The 19,027-nt window shown below is 51.8% G+C and overlaps 1 protein-coding gene across 1 annotated transcript in view; it reads left to right on the forward strand.

Annotated features, from left to right (window-relative positions):
- Positions 1-19,027, forward strand: part of SHB (SH2 domain containing adaptor protein B) — a 136,021-nt gene that overhangs the window by 44,935 nt on the left and 72,059 nt on the right. Inside the window, exon 2 of the mRNA XM_025888510.2 lies at positions 5,286-5,406. Coding sequence (XP_025744295.1) covers positions 5,286-5,406 — 121 coding nt within the window. The remainder of the gene's footprint in view (positions 1-5,285; positions 5,407-19,027) is intronic.

The following is a 19,027-nucleotide window of genomic DNA, read 5'->3' on the forward strand; positions in this document are numbered from 1 at the left end:
AGAAGTTATGGGCCTGGAAAGGACCCAGGACCTCATGGGGTGCTGCCCCCTCACTTCCCAGGGAGGGGAGAGCAACTTACAACGGGGGAGACTTATCTTGCCTCATCCAACAAGTGGACGAGCAGGGCCAGTTTGATGCCGCCAGTTCCCACAGGCAGCACAGCATGTGGAAGTGACCTTATGACTCAGGATGTGCCCATGGGGCAGTGGGGACAGTGTGGGTCACCCAGTCCTGGAAGGTGACGGCTATTCCCCCTCTTGTCTCTTTTTTTTTCTTTACATCAGGGTTGGAGTGATTTTATCGGGGATGCTCCCTGCATTTCAGCAGTGGCTGCTCTCCACCGTCCTGTCAGCCCTTTCTGGGGCTGTGCCATCTTCCTGCAGAGTGTGCCAAGAGCCCAAAAGCTTCTATGCTTCAGAACAGAGAGCCTGGCACATGCTCATGGCCAGGACTGTCGTCGGGCCGGGGTGGGGTGGGGCAGGGCAGGGTCTTTCCTGGTGACCCTCCCCCTGCTGCCCAGGCTGTGTTGCTTCATCTGGGGCCAGCCCTCAGAATTGCACAGGGATGCCATGACCTCCACATCTTAGATTCTGGAGATGGACCAAGTCATGTTGGGTCATCTCTTACTCCACTTAATCCCCAGGGAAGAAAGCAAGCGAGAACTGCATTTAACATCGACTTCTTGCCTCAGTTTAATGAACATGGCTGAGAAATAACTGGGGAAAGTGAAATTCCAGAGTGATATCTGGAGGCTTAGCTTTAGATTGGTGGGGGAGGGTGCTGGCTCTCACGTAAAGCTTCTCAAACTTTCCTGGTAAGAATCACCTGGGTTACTTATTAAATACACAGATTATTGGGGTAGGAATCTGTTTTTTTAACAAGCATTCCAGGCCATTCCTGTCTTCAGGCAAGTTTGGGAAACAGTTTATCTGCTGTACCAAAAATAGACTATGAGGAGGAGTGCTTTTTTTTAAAGTTTAGTTTTGCGTGTAAATATATTAATAAGTTTTCCTTATTTGAAAAACGTGTTAACATTACAGACAAGTCTCCTTTGATTTCCTCTAACCACCTGATCTCAGTCCTTCCCTCCTCCCAGAGGAGGTATCTGTTTAGTTTATATCTCCCTAGGGATTCCTGGTTTGCTCATTCGGTAGAGCGTGCAACTCTTGATCTCTTGGAGTTTTGAGTTCAAGCCCCACGTTGGGTGTAGCGGTAACTTAAAAAAAAATAAAACCTTAAAAATTAAAAAAAAAAAAAGTTTCTATGTCCCTAGACCTTTTCTTTACATTAAATAAAGTTTTCTGTTTTATTTTTCATGAATAGGTATCATATTTATCATTCCACAGCCTGCTTTTTTTCCATTCAAAGCTATGTTTTGGAGATATGTGCGTGCATATAGAGCAACTGCTTTTTTTTTTTAATCTGCTGAATAATATTTCATAGTGTGGAGCTAGCACGTTTTATTTAACAGTTCCCCTATTGATGGATATAGCAGGTGCTTACAGTTGCTCATTATTATGTGCTCCAGTGAGCATTCTTGCCCGTCTCCTTGTGCACATTTGGGAATAAATACTGAGAAGTGAAATTGCTGGGTCGATCCATGTGCATTTTTGGATTTTCATGGGTTTTGCCAAAAGCTGTCCTTCGAAATGGCCCTGCCAATTTACCTTTCTGCTGAAAGCGTGTGGAGAGGACCCGTTCTCCCCACAGGGGCAGCTGTCTCACAAAAGCAAATGGCCCTGTGTGGTCAAGTGGCAACACCCATCTTCCTCTAGTGCTTCCCTTTGGGCCTGAACAGGAAGACTGCTTCCTATCACAAAGCTAAATTCCCAAGATAAAAACACCCAGGCCTCAGACTACTGGAAGGGAGGAACCAGTTTCACAGAGCAGTGTGTGCAAACCAGAAAGGAGGCTTGTGGACCCCACTGCCAGTCTGCAGCTAGCTCACAGAGCCTTGTCAGAAAGGCAGCAGACATGGTGGCATTCTAGAACCCTCTGGGCTGCGGTGGGCCATTACGAAAGGAGAGTTTGGAGCAGGTCTCTCAAGGACCCCCAGTTTCATGGCTCTTTAACCCTGTGAAAGTCTTTTGGGGCACTGGGCTGACCCAAGGTCTCCAGTTTTATTTGAAAGCAAGAAAAGCCTCGCCTAGGGTTTTAGCCATAACTCTCCTTTGTCGGAGATGGACCATTGCACCCATCCCAGGAAGCCAGGAAAGCGAACGTGACTCACTGGCTTGACAGGCTCCAACAGCCTGCGTTTCTGCTGCTACCTAGCTCCTTAGTGGAGTGGAGAGACCAGTGACCTGGGACCCCCTCTCAGCTCTGCGCCTGCCCCGTGGGACCATGAGCAGGCCACATTGAAGGGGTCTGATGCCTGTCAATCCAAGTTTGAAATCAAGGAAAGCTTCTTTTGTGCCTATGTAGCCTGACCCGCAGCCTGACGACTCGCTCCCTTTTGGTTGAATTGTTCAGTTAGATTGGAGGACATTTTAAAAGTACAGCGGAGTCAGCCCCAGCAGGAACCCAAACCCACATCTGGGGAAACTCATTCCCTTTCTTTTAACTCAGAAAATCATCAGCCTCCAGTCAAGCCCCCTGCTGGCCTTCCTGACTTGCAGGGAGCCCTGGGCAGCTTGGACAGCGGTCACACTGCCCAGTGCTGGTGGCTGGGGCCTGTGGCAAGCCGCTTGGCGTGCTGGATAACTGCCTGCTCCACTCTCTTAGCACCTGGTTAAACTTTTACTCCAAAAACCAGGACATAATTTTGCGGAAAGGTCAGACAGCTCAGTGAGTGTTTGCCAAGTTTCAGGTTGCTCAAACCTCAAATTCCCTCCCCTCCACCAACCTCACTTTGAAGCTGGAAAGCAAATTGATTAAATATACATTTTAGGAACCTTCCGATTTGCTTCTTAAACTAACAGAATTGTAAACTTCTTTTTTTTTTAATGGAAGGATTTTCAACTGTCAGCAGGTATATAACTGGAACCATATGTCAGCAGGGACCAGGGGCTTTTCCTGGTTTTAGGATTTGTAAATTCTTATTGAAACGGAAGTAAGCAGGGCAGGCAGCTGGGGTCCCCCTTGACAACCTGAGCTCAGATCTCATTTTAATTAGAAAATACAGATAGTGTCTGCTGAACTGAAGGCCTCCCAGAGCTCCTGTCCCAGGGCGAACAAAGATTTGGTTTATATCCTGCAAGCCTTCCCTGTTTGCAAATTACAGAGCACTTCCGAGAGGAGCTGGAATGTTGATTTCTAGATTGTGGAGACTGCAGCCCACTCCCTCCCCTGTCCTCCCCTTCCTCAGCTAATCCCCCCAAAATGATTTGCTTTTCTTGGAGAAATATTTGCTCCCTTCCTAGAGTAGATGGAAGCCGTTCATGTTGAAAAGAGAGGGTAAGGAAATCCAGGATGAGAGAAATGAGAGTAGAGGTCATCTCCAGTGGGCTTGTCATTTTCTCCATTTGGACTTCTGGTTCCTTGAACTCTTAGACACAAAACCCTAGATCAGATCAGCCTCTTAGCTCTTCTGACAGTGGTTCACACGTGTAATTTTCTCCCTAATGTATTCTGCAAATGGTAGAGTAGAAATATCAAAGGAAAGACATTGCCAGACCCAGTGCTCCCCCACCCCCATCTTTCCCCTGCCTGGTGTCATTTGAGCTCAGTGAGTCTCAGAAAGGCCACGATGACAATGTCAGCATCTGGAAGTGTCCCCTCTGGGACTCCGAGCCTGACCCACAGCCGTGATGAAGCAGTGGCAGGCGGTGGCAGGCGCTCTGGCCCCGGGTCGTTCACTGATAAGCTTGCTCTTGTTCGGGGAGCGGTGGCGGCTGTGTGCCACACCTCCCATCAGCCCCCAGCCACACTCCCGTGACGGGGCTCCTGCCCGCTGTCCCTCTGCGGGCATCACATTCCTGGCAGCTGAAGGTCACTCGCTCACCCTGCCAGGGCTGCCGCCACAAGCTGCCATTTACCAGGCAGACAAAGGGGGATTTTCCCTTCCCCTGGGTTTATAGGCCCCTCAAATGCTTTACATTCCAGGAGCTGGGAGAGAGAGAAGGCTCCTGTGGTTTCTAATTAAACCTACAATTTAAATAACAATTCATGTAACCCCAAGGGTTGAGAGAAATGCTAACCTATCCCCTCCCAAGAGAGGCAGCTGGGTGGCCCAGGCTGAGAGGCTGAGGACTTGCCCTTTGCCAGGTGTGACCAAGGGGGCAAAGAACTCAACAGAGGTCACAGCGAGTTTGCGGTGGAGCTAGGGTGCTGTGACAGGGAACGGGTTGGATGGGTTCCTGTCCTATCCCCACTGGTAAGTGTGCCCTTCATGAAGCTTAGGAAGTTAGAAATGGGAGGAAAAACTGCCATGTTTACTCTTAGCCCAAGAATTTTTATCCTCCTCCAGGGAAAATGTGGAACTTTGTCTCTGCAACGTTCAAATCTCAGATTCTGGCATAGTCCTAGGACTCACCTCCCTGCTCTGACTGCCTACTCCAGGGGGACCCTGTCTGTCTGTTTGCCATGGGACTTTGATATATTCTTAAATATGGACAAGTGAGGAGTCCAGGAGAATGACCCTGGGAGGCAGAGGATCTGGCTGAGGGTCTCAGTCAAGCCCCTTCTCTCTCTCGACCTCAGTTTCCCCATCTGTTATAGAAGGCCCTTTCTCGCCATGGCAGTCTGTCCTTCCCTGAGCTGCTTTTGTGTTTTCATTGGGTCTGCCTGCGGCCATGGTCATGTTTGCAGTTTGCGCTGATCTCACCAAATTGTTGTCCGATTACCCAAGGCATGCTTGTGTTCCAGATTCGGGGAAGATGGAACACTGAACATAATTATCTCTAGACAGACCAGTAGGACTCAGCCAGCACCAGGAGCCTGTCAGCATCTCTGGGCTTTCTGCTATCTCATTTCCAACTTTCCTCCATTTCCATTCCTTTAAATTGAGCAACTCACATTCCCCAAAGACACCCTCCAGGTTCTTGCCTTTGTGCTTCTCTACCCAGATGCCCTTCTGTTCTCACGGGGCTGTGCCTGGAGCAGCCAGGCTGCAGGCATAGGCTCAGAGGCAAGGAGCTCTGCCAGTGTGGGTCTCTCTGATACCCGTCCGAGAATGGGAGCTCCCCAAGGACGGGCACCAGCTCTGTTTCCTGTCTCCAACCCCTGCTCCTTGCTGGTATGATGCAGGCTCCATTTATGTTTGTTGGAGCGAAGCCTGGCTGTAAAAGAAGTGAAGCAGAAAGCCAGAAGTGGACTCATACTCCTGCCATCTTGCCCCTTGCAGGTGACCATCGCTGATGACTATTCGGATCCCTTTGATGCCAAGAATGATCTCAGGAGCAAAGCAGGAAAGGGAGAGAGTGCTGGTTACATGGAACCCTACGAGGCCCAGAGGATCATGACAGGTAAGCAGACTCGCAACTCAGCAGGGAGGCAGAGGGGACACTCTTGGGTGGTCCCCAGCTAGCATCAGCAGGGGAAGGTTTGTGCTCTCATCATGGTGCTTGGAGGGCAGTGCTGTGTTGAGTCTTCACCCCAGTTCACCAGTTCATGTTTCACCTACATCAGGAAGTACCTGGCAGGGCACAGTGGAAGTCCATGTACACGGTACCAAGTACAGTTAACCAAGTCACCCCCCCCCCAAAAATGGGGAATTTCTACTGAAGAAAAATACAGCATTTGAGATAGAAAACTTCCCTGGAGCTTCCTAGCAGCTAGGGCAATAAAAGAAGCATGCAGGGTCACCTTGCTTTCAGTATCTAGTAGAAGGAGGTAGGTTAGATCACTGGGGACAGAATTATCCCTCACCCCTTACCAGGAAATCTTTGACATGTGGCTGGAAGCAGCATAAAGTCCCTTGGACTATGTGGCAGGTTTATAGAAAATACAGAGACTTTCCTCCTGTGGCTGTGTTCCTATTGGCCCCTGACGACAAAACCTCGTCCAAGCAATTGTATGGGACCCAGAAGAAAGTGGCCATGCGTGCAGTATCCTGAGGGTCTGTTTTCATCAGGATAATGCCTGGAGCATCTTTAAGGAGTGAATGGTTATTAGGTTATCTGCCATCTCAGACAGACCCTGGGCATGAGCAGTGCAGTGGGGAGAAACCACCCATGTGGATCCTCCTGACTCAGGAGGACAGTCCAGAGACAGAAGAACAGTTGTGTGGGTTGGTCCCCTCTGACCCCACACAAGACAGGCACATGAACAGGGGCACCACATGGGTCTAGAGGGCAGGAAGGTGGCCAGGAGTAGATTGGGAGCCCCTCTGAATTTTGAGGCTTAGTGCATTGGTGCCCTGTGTGTGTCTTGGGACTTGGGGTACAGATGCCACTTTCTGTGGCCCTCTTACTGTTCACTTGGTGTTCATGTCTTTGAGCACATTCTCTTGATTCCTCTTGAATTAGAAGAAAGGAAGCAACATTGACTGCGTGCTTAGTGTATGCTGGGCCCGTGCTAAGTGCTAGCTCATGGGGCTGCAGAGACCTCATAGGACACTTGCTAAAGGAGATGGGTACACATTCAGACCCTGCCTCTAGGACTCTGCCTTGTGCTCTCCTGTTCCTGGAGGTTGATTGTCTGACCACCAGTGTGGCCTCCAGAACACTTGGCCACTTTGTAAGGGGCCGAGGCAGGGAGCGATGAGGCCAGACTTCTGTAGGGCCTCATGCTCTCTCCTGATCTCTCCTGGCAGAGTGGCCTCTGTGGGCAGCAAGAGGGAGCCGGGCCTGGGGTCGGTGTCCCTCCAGTGACTTAGGGAAGCAAGTCTGCTGGTGGGATGTTCTTCACCTCAGGACTATAGTGACACCCACCCCCGCTGCCACATCCCATCACCTCTGCCGGGCTTGGTGAAACATCAGCTCTGTGGGAGTGCTAAGGGGTGCCAGCCCGGGGCCCTGCTCCAGCCAGTCTTGCATTCGGCAGGTGTTGGCCTGGGGTTAAAGGAATGGTGGTTACAAGAGTGCCTTTGGGGCCCTCTGGCACGTTCAGACGTCAGGCAGCAAAGGATCCTTCAAGGTCATTTGAACCCAACAGCCTTGTGTGATAGATGGGGAAACTAAGTCTATGGAGGGAAAGGGACTTGCCTGAAGACACATAGTAAGGTGGCAGAAAGGCAAGGTGGCCTGTGCCTGGCAGGGCAGTCTGTGGGGTGGAGCACCGGGGGAAGTGTATGTTTGTGCTTGACGCTGGGAGATCTGGGACACGAGGAAATGGCAGGAGCCATCTGAGGCTGGAGCCCTTGCCAGGTTCCAGGCTCTGTACTGGGCCCTTTAACAGACATAGTTTTAAGCCTCACCCATGTCCGTGCAAAGGAAGTGGTGCTTCATTTTCCACGTGAGAAAAACAGGACAAGTCACTTCTCGAGTCACAAAAGTAGAAGCGAGGGGCTCAGACCTGCATCTGCAGATCATGGGACCAGGGGGGAAGGGGACCTCTGGGAACCCAGATTTTGTGGACACTACCTGGTGTCTTCAGAATGCAGCTGGTTCCTTCTGGATGCTGCCATGGACCTCAGTGTCAATTAGCCACTTAGCTGAATAGAACTGTCCTGTGGGACTTTGGCTTTTTAATGAGACACACCCACAGCGGCCGGGTCCAAGGCAGGGCAGATTGATTTAGAGATCTGTTAAGATCTCATGCATTCTGTCTCCAAAGAGGCATCCTTACTTTTGCTGTTCTGGACTTTCTTCTGAGCTTAGAGGCTATGCCCAAATTTACTCACATTTTCTGTTTCTCAGGAAATAGGTGGTTAAACAGAATGTTTTCTGGCTGTAACGACCTCACTACAGCTCCCTTCGACTCAAAATTCTTTGTGTGTAACGTCACTGCGGTGACTGATGGCAGGGTTAGGGGGCTGGGATGATCCAGCGCCGTGTAAATGTTCCAGGAAGCAGCTCACTGAGCTGCCATGAAGGTCCTCAGGGAGAAGGGGGGCAGTGGAGCACGGGGGTGGCACAGAATAAGCTACGTTCCATCTTTAGGTTGACCTTTATTTGATGCCGTAACATTTATGTGTGCACGTAACTTCTCGGAACAGGGCAGGCACCTTTCGTAGATAAGAATAACTCTGCTGGGAAGAGCATGCATGCCCTCTCTGCCCGAGATGGCATGCCTCTGTGTATGGTGCGGAAGGGGCCCAGGCTGGAGTCAGTCAAGCAGATCTGAGATGGCCACTTGCCACCTGAATGATCCTGAGCCTCAGTTCCCCTTGTAAAGCAGTAGCCTTAGGGCAGGCAGTTGGTCATAGTTCTAGCTACTTTGAGCTGCAAACTGGCTGTGTGACCTTGGGCAACATAGTTTGTGCCTCTGTTTTTCCCTACATGTGGCATGATGGGTCAGTAATGACAGCAACAGCAGTGGGGGCCACTGCTAGGCTCCCACACCCGTTGACAGCACTTGATGTGAATTCTTGTATCCTCACCATCACCCTTTAAAGTGTAGTGCCTTTTTACTGATGCAGAAACTAAGGCACAGAGAAGTAAGTAGCCCAAGGCAGCGGAGCTGGGTCGTGAATTGTGGGGCTGATTGCCAAGGCAGTGTTTCTGCACTGAGCCCTGGGGTGCCCCAGCTTGATTTTCAGACCCCCCCCCCCACCAGGTGGCTGACCTGGTCTGTGATTAACTGATAAGGTTTTGTTCTTGTGTCCTTGGTTCCATGCAGCAGGTGGGGCGCAGAGGGAGTGCTTGGGGAGGTGTGCTTTTGTGAACAGAGAACTCAGCCCAGCCCCATAGGCTGTGGCTACAAAGGAGGGTGGGGAGAAGTGTGCCCATTTTCTCAGGGGATCCTCTCACCTCTTCCCTCTGCCTGCCTCAGTTTCCCTCTCCACAGACTCCCATTTGTGTCACCCACAGGAATTAGGTTCTGGCTCCAAGATGGAGGTATAGCTGTCCATAGAACCTCACAACCCAGATCCCCATGGATTGCCTGGATCTCATTCTCTGCCCCCATTGCCTCTCTCATCCCAAAAGTAGCTTCAGAGTAGCTCCTGAAAACCCCAGGGCTCTATGGAACCCAGTGGGGAAGCTAGCGACCCAGTTCAAGCTTTCCATTTTATAGGTAGAGAAACGGGGGCTCAAAAATTCATAATCCTTTAGAGATGCTTTTTATTTTTTTATTTTTTCAAAGATTTTATTTATTTATCTTAGAGCAGGAGCAAGGGGAGGAAGAGAGGAAGGGCGAAAAAGAGGAACAGGGAGAAGCAGACTCCCTGCTGAGCAGGGAACCTGATGCAGAACTCAGTCCCAGGATCCTGGGATCATGAACTGAGCCAAAGGCAGACACTTAACAGACTGAGCCACCCAGGCATCCCTGAGATGTTTTTTTAACCCACTGATTAACTATGAAGCTGGCCCACGAGGCCATGTGTTGCCCATCCCTAGAGGTATCCAAGCCAAAGCAAGACAGCCTGCATTAGGAGATGACAAAGGTAGTTAGGTTACACATGGGTGGTTGGCTCAAGCCACCTCTGAAATTTAGTCACTGTGCATTGCATCATCATTAGACACCCAAGACCAGCCCCACAAAAGGGAGTACCTGAGACCAACTCTGAATAGGAGAGGATCTGGTTGGGGCTGGCAGCTTCCCTTCTCAGACCAGCCTGGCTTGTGCTAACTGTTCAGCCCTAGTTCCTCTTTTCATCTTGCTTGGCCCCTCCCTTGAGGTCACATTCTGGCCTTGGCCTTTTCCACACTACCTGGGCCTCAGATTGCTCCTGTGTCAATTGAAGCGGAAGAATCAGAGGACTTCTCGTGTCTTTCGTGTCCCCAGGTTAACCCTCCCTTCAAAGCCCTACCTCACAGCCCATTCTTACCCTCTTCCCTGAGTCTTCATCCCAGGTTTGAGGACCGGAGGTGCTTGGAGGCTGCTGATTTGGTGAGAACGGCTCTGAGCTCCCAGTCAGACTGACTTTTGCTTAGCCTCTTGAGGGCCACAGCATCCTCTTTGTAAAATAGGGCACGCAACACTGATGTGAGTCTCAGGGGGAAGAACAGCTTTGCATGTGTGCGGGAGATTGTTACTGGGGCATTCTGTGCTGGTGAGTTCTCTGGCTGTTCTTTGTAGGGGCCCCTGCGCACCTGGAGGTGGGCGGTCAAAGCAGCAGGACAGTGGGGCAGGTGGAAATCAGGCCCTCTGCAGTGCACTTGGTTGTCCAGCCTGGAGCCCTTGCCCTGCCCTATTGTGCCGAGGACTTGACCTTGTCACCTAGGCGGGTATTGCCACTGCCTCCACCCGTCCATGAAGCAGGGAGCCGGGCCTGGACCCAGGTGGTCAGTGGTGGGTGCACGGAGGAGATGAGTGGGTGAATCTCCAGGAGCTCAGAGGAGGGACGAGGGCTTCTGTGTGAGGTGGCGGGGGAGTGGGGGTGGGGAGAGAGGTGGTAGGTGGTGGTGATGAGAGCCAGGGCTGGCAGCCCAGGCAGAGGGAAAGGCTGGAGCAAAGGCATATGGAGGCGTGGGTTCTTTCTGCTGGAGAGGAGTGGCAGGAAATGAGGCTTTTGATAGGATAATGACTGAAAAAACACATGGGGTAACAGCTTGTAAAGACTGATTGGATCATGAGGCCCTAGTGGACCTAAAGGTACAGAATATTTCTCAACCGGGACCCTTTCTCCCCAGGCCTTCAGCCCAGGCACTCTCAGAGGTACCCAAGGCAGGGGTGGCAACTGGGATGGTGGTCATTCATCTGTATGGAAGGCACTGCTCCAAGGATTAGCTCATTTAATCCTCATAAGGAACCTGTAAGGTAGAGGTACTTCTGTCATCCCCATTTTACAGACAAGTCTACTGAGTCTCAGAAAGGTTAAGTAAGGGGCAAAAGTAATGCTCTTAGCTGCAAATAAAACACACACATCTGTCCTGTACTCCCAGAGGGTCTGCAGAAATAACTGGGGATTGTACACTCACTTAGGCCCCCCTTTTAGGTATAATTCCCCCATCATCCTTTATAAAGTTGTGCAAAGTATCATTTCACAGGATGAATCACATAAACATTAATTGAAAGCATTTTCCCATAATTTTTATTATTATAAGCAATTACACATTAAAAAGTCTTTAGGATGTTTTCATTATTAAATCAATTTTATAGCATAATAAGGAATTTAAAAGAAAGCCATTTCACACAGAACCCTGCTGCCTTGACATGGCCATTTTCCTTGCTCACAACTTGCCTGCTCCTCTTTCCTATGTGCTAGCAGGTACGTCCAGGTAAAACCAGTCACGGATTTTTAAAGGCAAGGTGGGGATAGCCTTCCGTATCTTCTCATCCTCTGGTACAACCTCTTCCAGTGGTAGTGTGCTTTCTGAGAATGGGGGTACGTACCATGTTCAAGTCTCTGCGTTCCAGCTGTGACCTGTTTTCTGGAGGAAGGAGGCGGGCAGTGGGGTCTGTCTCTGCCCTGGTCTGCTGTGTGACCTGAGGCAGGTTGCTTCCCCTCTCTGGGCCTCCATTACCTCCTCTGAAAAATCAGATTTTGCCTTCTTCCCTGGGTGCCTGCCTTCCCTGGGTGCCATGAAGGCCTTTATAAACCCTTCGATTCCCTGCTGCTGTGGTCATGTTGGGCTTCTCCATCCTGGTCAAAACTGTACGTCCTCTCACCCCACCCCCATTACTTCCATGTGGCACCAGCCCAGGCCTTGCCAGATGGGAGGAAGAGCTGGCCCTAGCACCCTCCTAGGAGCATGCATGCTGTCCTCTCTACTCTCAGAACAGACAGGGCTGGGAGCTACAGGTCTGTACTCTGAAAGACCTGCAAACACTCCTCAGAGAAGGGGGCTTTTGAGTTTTGACTAGGTGTCAGAGAGGCCGATTCTGGCTACCCTACCTCAGATTTCCACCTTCCTCATGTGTTTGACATCATTTCTGCCCCCTGATTCCGAGCAGCACTGTTCTCCCTGTCCTGATAGCTGTGAAAGTAAAGGGCCTTTCTGCTGGGCCCCTGAGTCTAGGCCCTTCCCAGCTCTGCAGTACCTGTGGACTCTGCTCCCAGAATGTCCATGCACTTGTCTCTTCTTTGCCTAGCCTGCTCTGCACAGCTCAGCTCCCCAAACCATTACTCCTTCTCACCGACCTGCCTCTCACCCTCGGCAGGCCCTTTACCGCCCCACCCCCAGCCCTTCTGCCCTCTCCCCATGCTGTCTCAGGCTTCAGCCTGCCCTGGTGGTCGCAGCAGCTCTCCCGGAGCTGAGAGGTGTCAGGATAGAACTGTCCTTGAAGAGCAGTCCTTTTTTCCACCCAGAATCATTTTCCTGCTTGAGGCCCAGAGAGGAGCTCGAGCTGGTCAAGGTCACACATCAGCAAGCTACAGAATGGGTCTCCCCACTTCTAACCTAGGGCTTCTGGGCCTTGTTTTGAAATGTTTTGAAACCTGCCCTTCCACCCTCTCACCTGGCTTGTCATGGATTGTGCAGAGTTCCCTAGCTGGTCTATCATTTACCAGAATGACTTACCTACTGGACAGGAAGGAGATAATCAAGTGTAAATAGATTTTGTATTAGTCACCCAATGACTTTCCTGTTCTTGAGAAACAGCAGGGCTCACACACCCAGCCCAGTGGTGCTCACCTGCTGAGTTCCCCAGTGGGGAGCAGAGATCGAGGACCCTGAAGCCTGGGTTTCCATGGTGACCACTGGGCCCACTCTGGCAGCCCCTTGCCTGTTCTCTCACTCCACACGCACCTCTCCCTTTGATCCCCCCACTCCCGGAAGACACTCAGCTTGCCCACCTTTTTAGGAAAGTTGGCAACAGGACTGGTACAGGCCTCAGAAAGCTAACAGTTACTGACAGCACACCTGCTGTGTGCCAGACATTGGTCCCTGGTGCCCTCTGTCATGTGGGGGAGGTTGACAAGGACTGATGTCTGTAGTATAAAACAGGCAAAGAGGAGTGTCCCTGCTGGGAGACAGAGGAAGGGGTAGTACTGTCTCCCGAAGACCAGTGTAGATGGCACCAAGAAGGTGGCATTGAGCAAGGCCACACTTAAGGTCTTGACTCAAAATGACCTTTCCACCAAGTCCTTCCTTGGCCACTTGTCTTAAATTTCAACCCATCCTCAACACTTCCCACCCCCTTTCCCTGTTTAATTTTGTTCCTTAATAACACTGGTCGCTATTTAGCACACTCTGTATTTTACTTATCCTTTCTCTTGTTTATAGTCTCTCTACCACTAAGATGTGGGTTTAACAAGGGCAAAACATTGTTCCCTGCTGGAACCTCAGCACCTAAAGTAGTACCTGGCACAAAGTTGGTGCTCAGTAAATAGTTGTTGAGTGCATGAGTGTGTTAATCAATTCCAGGGACCCAGGGCCGGTGTACAGACATGCTGGGGCCCCCTCAGGATCCCAGGTACCTCCCACCCTCCTCGGAAGATTGCCAGATCTGGAAAGTCTGAGTTTAACCACTTGCTGAATGGCTGGGGAGTTGGGAAAGGAGCTCATTTGGCCTTTGGGTGGGAGTCAGGCACTGCTCTGTCTCAGAGACCAACTCTGTCTCCATGCTGGGGGACTGCGTGGGGGTGCCTGGTGGCACCTCTTCTCCCCGCCTCCCTCCCTGGGCCGAGAGCTCCATGGAAGAAAGGCCTGGGTCTCACCCATCTTCCTGTCTCCTCTGGGCCCAGGAAATATTCATCAGCAGAATGACTGAGGGTAGGAATAAAAGTCTATATGGAGAATAAAGAATATATAAAGAAAAGAAAAGGAACAAACAGTAAAAAACTACTTGCTGTAAACAGCTTTTCCCATTTTGCCAAGAATCACTTGCCTGAAGTTACAGGCCCTTAGTGAGCGAGGTGTGATGCATTTAATCATTGAATGGGTGTTTGTGGGCATCTGTTACGTGTCTCTGGGCACATGTTCTGTGTTCTAGGGGTTGTGAACAAAACAAAGTCCCTGTTCTCATGAAGCTTACACTTGAGGATCAAGGGAGAAGTGTTAGCAAATTGTAATTCTCATAAACTCATTTCTGGAAATGCTGGTATGGCAAGGTCTGTTTCTAAGACACTGCTGCCTCTGGTCACAGCAGCTGTAGGTTACTGAGGCCTAGAAGTTAGAGGCTTGCTCAAAGTCAAGAGCAGGGTGGAGATGGTCCCCAGGGCCCTGGCCACCTTCAGGAGGCAGGATGGTCTCCATGGATGAGGGGCTCCACTTTGGCCCAATGGCTGGCAACTGTATTCCTCTCTTACTGGCTTTGGTGCAGGCCAGGACTCTAGGAGTTGCCATGGATTTTTCCAGAGCAGTGAGTGTCGTCCTATGCTGCTGGCACCCACCCTCATAGGTGTGAGGGCCCCTAATATCCTCCTGGGGACTTGGCAGTAAGGGCCCAGACCCCCAGGAAAATGGCCCATAACCCCTTTTCTTTCCTGGAAGCTCAGAAAGAAGCCAGCATTCTCCCACAGGAAGAAAAAAAGGAGAAGGAACGTGAAATAGAGGAGCTTACCTCCCCACCCCTGCCCTTTGCCTTTCAGAATCCCAGAGAGACATTAAAAGATCTGAAGGCACAGAAACTGTTGGTAATGCCTGTCCAGAAATGGATTCAGGGAGACTCATGTGGATCGGCAGCCAAGCTCCTGGCACCCTTTAGCCACCCAGCAGCACCCCGTGTGGGGCAGACTGTGGAGGCTGTGGGGAAGCACTTGCCTGTTCCCAAGCAGAGGTGTAAAAGCATTAGGAAGTTGTTCAGGAAGTCATGCCTTCCTGGGTGCGTAGGGTGGATTAGAGCCGGGACAAGCAAGAGGCAGAGGGACTGGTTCTGTGGTTGTGTGGCTACAACAGTCATCTAGGCCAAGGGGTGGGGTGAAAGAGCTTGCCAGCCATTGGGGTGCAGTGGGTAAGGGAGGGGCCGGGATCCTGGTGAGTGATGAGAGAGTCGGTTACCCCAGAATGGGGAGGACAGTTCTTGGGGAGAAGTCAGTGCATTCAGATGTGGGTACTTTTGCATTCAGGTGTTCAAGAGGTCCTGGAGTCAGGTCAGAGAGGGGGCCGGGATCCTGGTGAGTGATGAGAGAGTCGGTTACCCCAGAAGGGGGAGGACAGTTGTTGGGGAGAAGTCAGTGCGTTCAGATGTGGGTGCTTTTGCATTCAGGTGTTCAAGAGGTCCCAGAGTCAGGTCAGAGAGGGGCCCTGAAGTGCTCCAGTGGCCTGAGGAGAGGAGCTGGTTGGCAAGGGCTATCCAAGGAGACCACGGGCCCTGGTTCCTGTCCCTCCAGAAGTCTTGAAGAAGGAGATTCAGTGATTTGCCCTACACCCTATTATTTGACTGATTAATTAGTACCCTCCTCTAACTCGGGCTCAGGCCGGCTTTCTGGAAGCTTATAGAGATGACAGAGGGCTGTATTTAAGGGCACCTTTTGTAGATTATGCCAGGAATCTCCCTAAGGCTCTGGGAGGAAACAGTGTGATTATTTCCATTTTGCAGATGAGAAAGCTGAGTCATGGATGCAGACTGGAACTGTGCCCCATTCTGAGCCCCCCCTCTCCCTGCAGGGCCTCTGCCTGGCTGTGTGAGGGAGGGATGCGGAGGATCAGCAGGTTTAGTACCACCCCCTCCCCCGTAGCCCTGCCTTTCAGCTTCTTTCACCTGGCTCGGTCCAGGTGTTTTAATGTGGTACACTGCCTCAGGTTCTTTCCCAAAACAGGCAGCATGAGCATAAATAAAGAAAATGCCACTTCTCTGCCTTCCAGAACCCAGGCTTGTAATTATACCTGGCAACCTAAAAAATGATGCACTGGAAGAAGGTCATCTCCCGGGCCCACGCTTCGTTGTGGGTCCTCCCCGTTTTAGCTGCCACGATCACTCTTTGTACAATCACGCTGATACAGCACTTAACTGTGCGGCGGCATCATTCATCTGCCAGACTGGGGGCCTCTGGAGGGCAAGGACCACAGGGCTTAGAACTCTTGCCCCCAGACTTTCGGCGCCCAGTGTTTGAGATATTGGCCTGGACCTTTCCAGCAAAGAATGTCCCCAGGTCAGAACTTGCTGGTTCTGGTGGAGTGTTGTGCAAATGATCGTAAACTCTTCCCTGAAGATTAAAGGCTCTCAGGAACTAGGATTGTCTCCCTAGCCTGCTCACCTCTCAGTCCTTGCCAGCAACTCCACATGTTCCTCCCTTGGGTCCTGGCCTCACGCCCTCTGGCCTGGGCCTCTGTAGGTTCACACCTGTCACCTTGAGTCCCCATGAAGGGACTGGCACCTGACACTCATGTCCCTGAGCCCCAACCACTGAGCCCTCCATGAAGCCACCATCTCTAGCATCCTGTTACCAGCCTGGGGGTCCTTTCAAGTCTTGGCACTGTCCTCACTGCCCTCCTGTGGCCCCCAGTGTCGCCACCTTCCCCTTCCTGTCCCCTTCTAGCCGAGTCCCTGAGCCCTGCTCATCCTCACCTTTCACCAGGCCTTTCTTCAGACTAGCATCTTGCCTGCCAAAGCTGGAACAGCCTCTGCCCTGACCCCACCTGGCCTTCCCAGCCAACAATCGTGGCACATAGTGGGGTCACAGGGAGAGTTTGTCCTGTTGATGTCTTCCTCACTTGGCTCCATCCCCATATCTTTGCTCACGTTCTGCCTTTCCCTTCTAAAACCCACCTGGCCTGCCAGCTCAGGGTCACCTTCCCTTAAAGCTCTTCTGCATGCTTCTGTCCTCCTGCCCTGTTTCCCCACACTCCTGCAACTCCAACCAGAACCAGCCCAGTTCACATTCATTCAGGAACCCTGCCTTCATAGCACCTGTCCTCCGCTTCCCTGAGGCCCAGAGGAGGCCATTTGTGGGACTGTTTTCCATTTCACCAATGAGAAAGCAGGAGTAGAGCCTCGAGCAACTGCTCTGGTCATGAGGGAGGATTTCTGGCATCCTGGGAACTGTGTTCTGAAAGCCAAGCAGGAGCAGGTCAGGCGGTCAGTGGGGTAGGAGGAGGATCCCAGGCTGAGGGAACTCTGTGGGTCTGAGCATGGTGGTGACAGGGACAGGCAGCTGTGGGGTCAGATGGGCTGCAGCTGTGGGGTCAGATGGGTTACATCCATGGGGGCCAGTTCTGCCCTCCCCAGTAACAAAAAGCAGAAGCCTGAAGTGGGACAGGAGACCACACTAGCAGCAACTTCACAATCCAGCCAAACTGAGGAACAGCCAGTGGGTGACAGCCTCCCCACCACTCCACCCCATTCCAGCCCCAGCTTCCTTGGCCTCTTCTACAGCTTTATTCCAGTTCCCTTGCTCAGCTGCTTCTGCTGAGTCTTTGCTAAGGAAGAGTTAGTGCTGAGCTACCACTGGGGGAAGGGAATGGGACTGGTTGGAGACCGTGTCAGAGCCTAGTCAAATAGAGAAGGGGCAGCCCACCCCCAAGTTCCTCTCCCCGCCCTTCAAGGTGAAGCTGAGGAGGTAGCTTTGCCTAGCGTCTGTTGAGGCCCTGCTGTGCTGGGAGCTGGAGCCCACCTGGGCCTTGCCCCCAGGAGGGTCATTCTAATGGGAGGTGGCCATGTGATGTGTAATGGTAGTCAGTCTTTGAGGTAGGTCAGGTGTGGGCATGGAAGCCTGTACCTGGGGGCTAAAGGGGAGGGGATGGTCTGGTCCGCTTGGGTTGGGGGATGTAGGTTAGAACAGACTTCATCTGGAGACTGGGCTGGCAAGGGTGGTAAGAGCAGGGGCAGCGAGGGGGATGGCCTAGCCCCATGATCTAAGGGTGGACCTGGAAGGAAGAGCTGATGGACTGTCCTCAGTAGGACCCAGGGAGGCCCCTGTGTTGTGCTGAGGGGGCCTTATCATTGAGAAAATTTTCCCCCAGGACAGTTGCTTCAACTGTTGGCTTACCTACCTCTGCCCCATCCCAGCCCCAGCCCCAGCCCCAGCTCAAGGAAAGGAGCCTTGTTGAATGGAGCCTCAGAGGAAACTAGGCCATGTTTCCTTTATTTTCATGATTTACACCCAGAGATTAGGAGGAAAGGTTTGTTTGTTATTAATGTACTAAGCCTGTTTACCCCCTAGCCTTGAAATTAGTTTTCATCTGGACCAAGATTTGCTATAAATTCCCAAGGCTCCCGGTGCTGGGCTAGGGCGCCTGGGTGGCTCAGTCGTTAAGCATCTGCCTTCGGCTCAGGTCATGATCCCAGGGTCCTGGGATCAAGCCCCGCATCGGGCTCCCTGCTCGGCAGGAAGCCTGCTTCTCCTTCTCCCACTCCCCCTGCTTGTGTTCCCTCTCTCGCTGTGTCTCTGTCAAATAAATAAATAAAATCTTAAAAAAAAAAAAAAGAAAAGAAAAGAAAAACCCTGGGCTGCCTTTATGGGCTCCAGCCCCATGCCCCGTGCTCGGTCCCAAACATTGGCAGAGGTGGCGAGTCTCTGGGACTAACGCTGAGTTGGGGTTGCCTTTGGTTCCATCAAGCTCTCAGGCCTCACAGTCTCCATGGGGGGATTTGATGCTGTATCCTAGAGGCCCGGGAGCTGGTGTCACTGACTTTGGCCTGCACTGCCTGTGACTGTTTGGAAAGCTTGTACTCAGGTGGTAAGACCTTTCCACTCTCCGGAAATCTTCCTGCAGAGAGGGCGGGTTGTGGAGCCAGGACTGTGTGGTCACCCCCTTGTCTTATTATGAAGAAACAGACGGCCTGGGGGTGTGGTGGGGGCTGCCTGGGGCTGCCAGGTGAGCAGTGGAGAGGGGAAGTCCTAGCCCAGGCCTCCCTCTGGTCCCCACCATGTGGTTCCGTAACTGGTCAAGGCCTCCTGCAGCCAGTGTCCCCTTGCTTCTGGGGAGTTCGTTACCTATAAACCACTTGTCTTCTTTCCTTCATGCATACCTGGGACTTTGCCATGCTCAGACCCTTGGGAGTTGTCACCTCTGCCCAGTCATGAGAGAGAATGAAGCAGGCCCTCCCCCCACTCCATCCCCTCCCAGGAGCCCATCTAGGTGGGTCCATCGCTCTGCCGCTAGAGCCCCTTGTGGTCTGCAGGGAGTGATGTCTTTTTCCTCTTCCAGGGCTTGAGAGTCGGAGGAAAGTATCTTCGTTTCAGCAAATCCGTTGGTCTGTGTATATTTCTAATTA

The sequence above is a fragment of the Callorhinus ursinus genome, unplaced genomic scaffold (genome assembly GCF_003265705.2).
Source record: "Callorhinus ursinus isolate GAN/ISIS: 27379988/994484 unplaced genomic scaffold, GSC_fseal_2.0 scaffold24, whole genome shotgun sequence".
In the NCBI taxonomy this organism is placed as follows: Eukaryota; Metazoa; Chordata; class Mammalia; order Carnivora; family Otariidae; genus Callorhinus; species Callorhinus ursinus.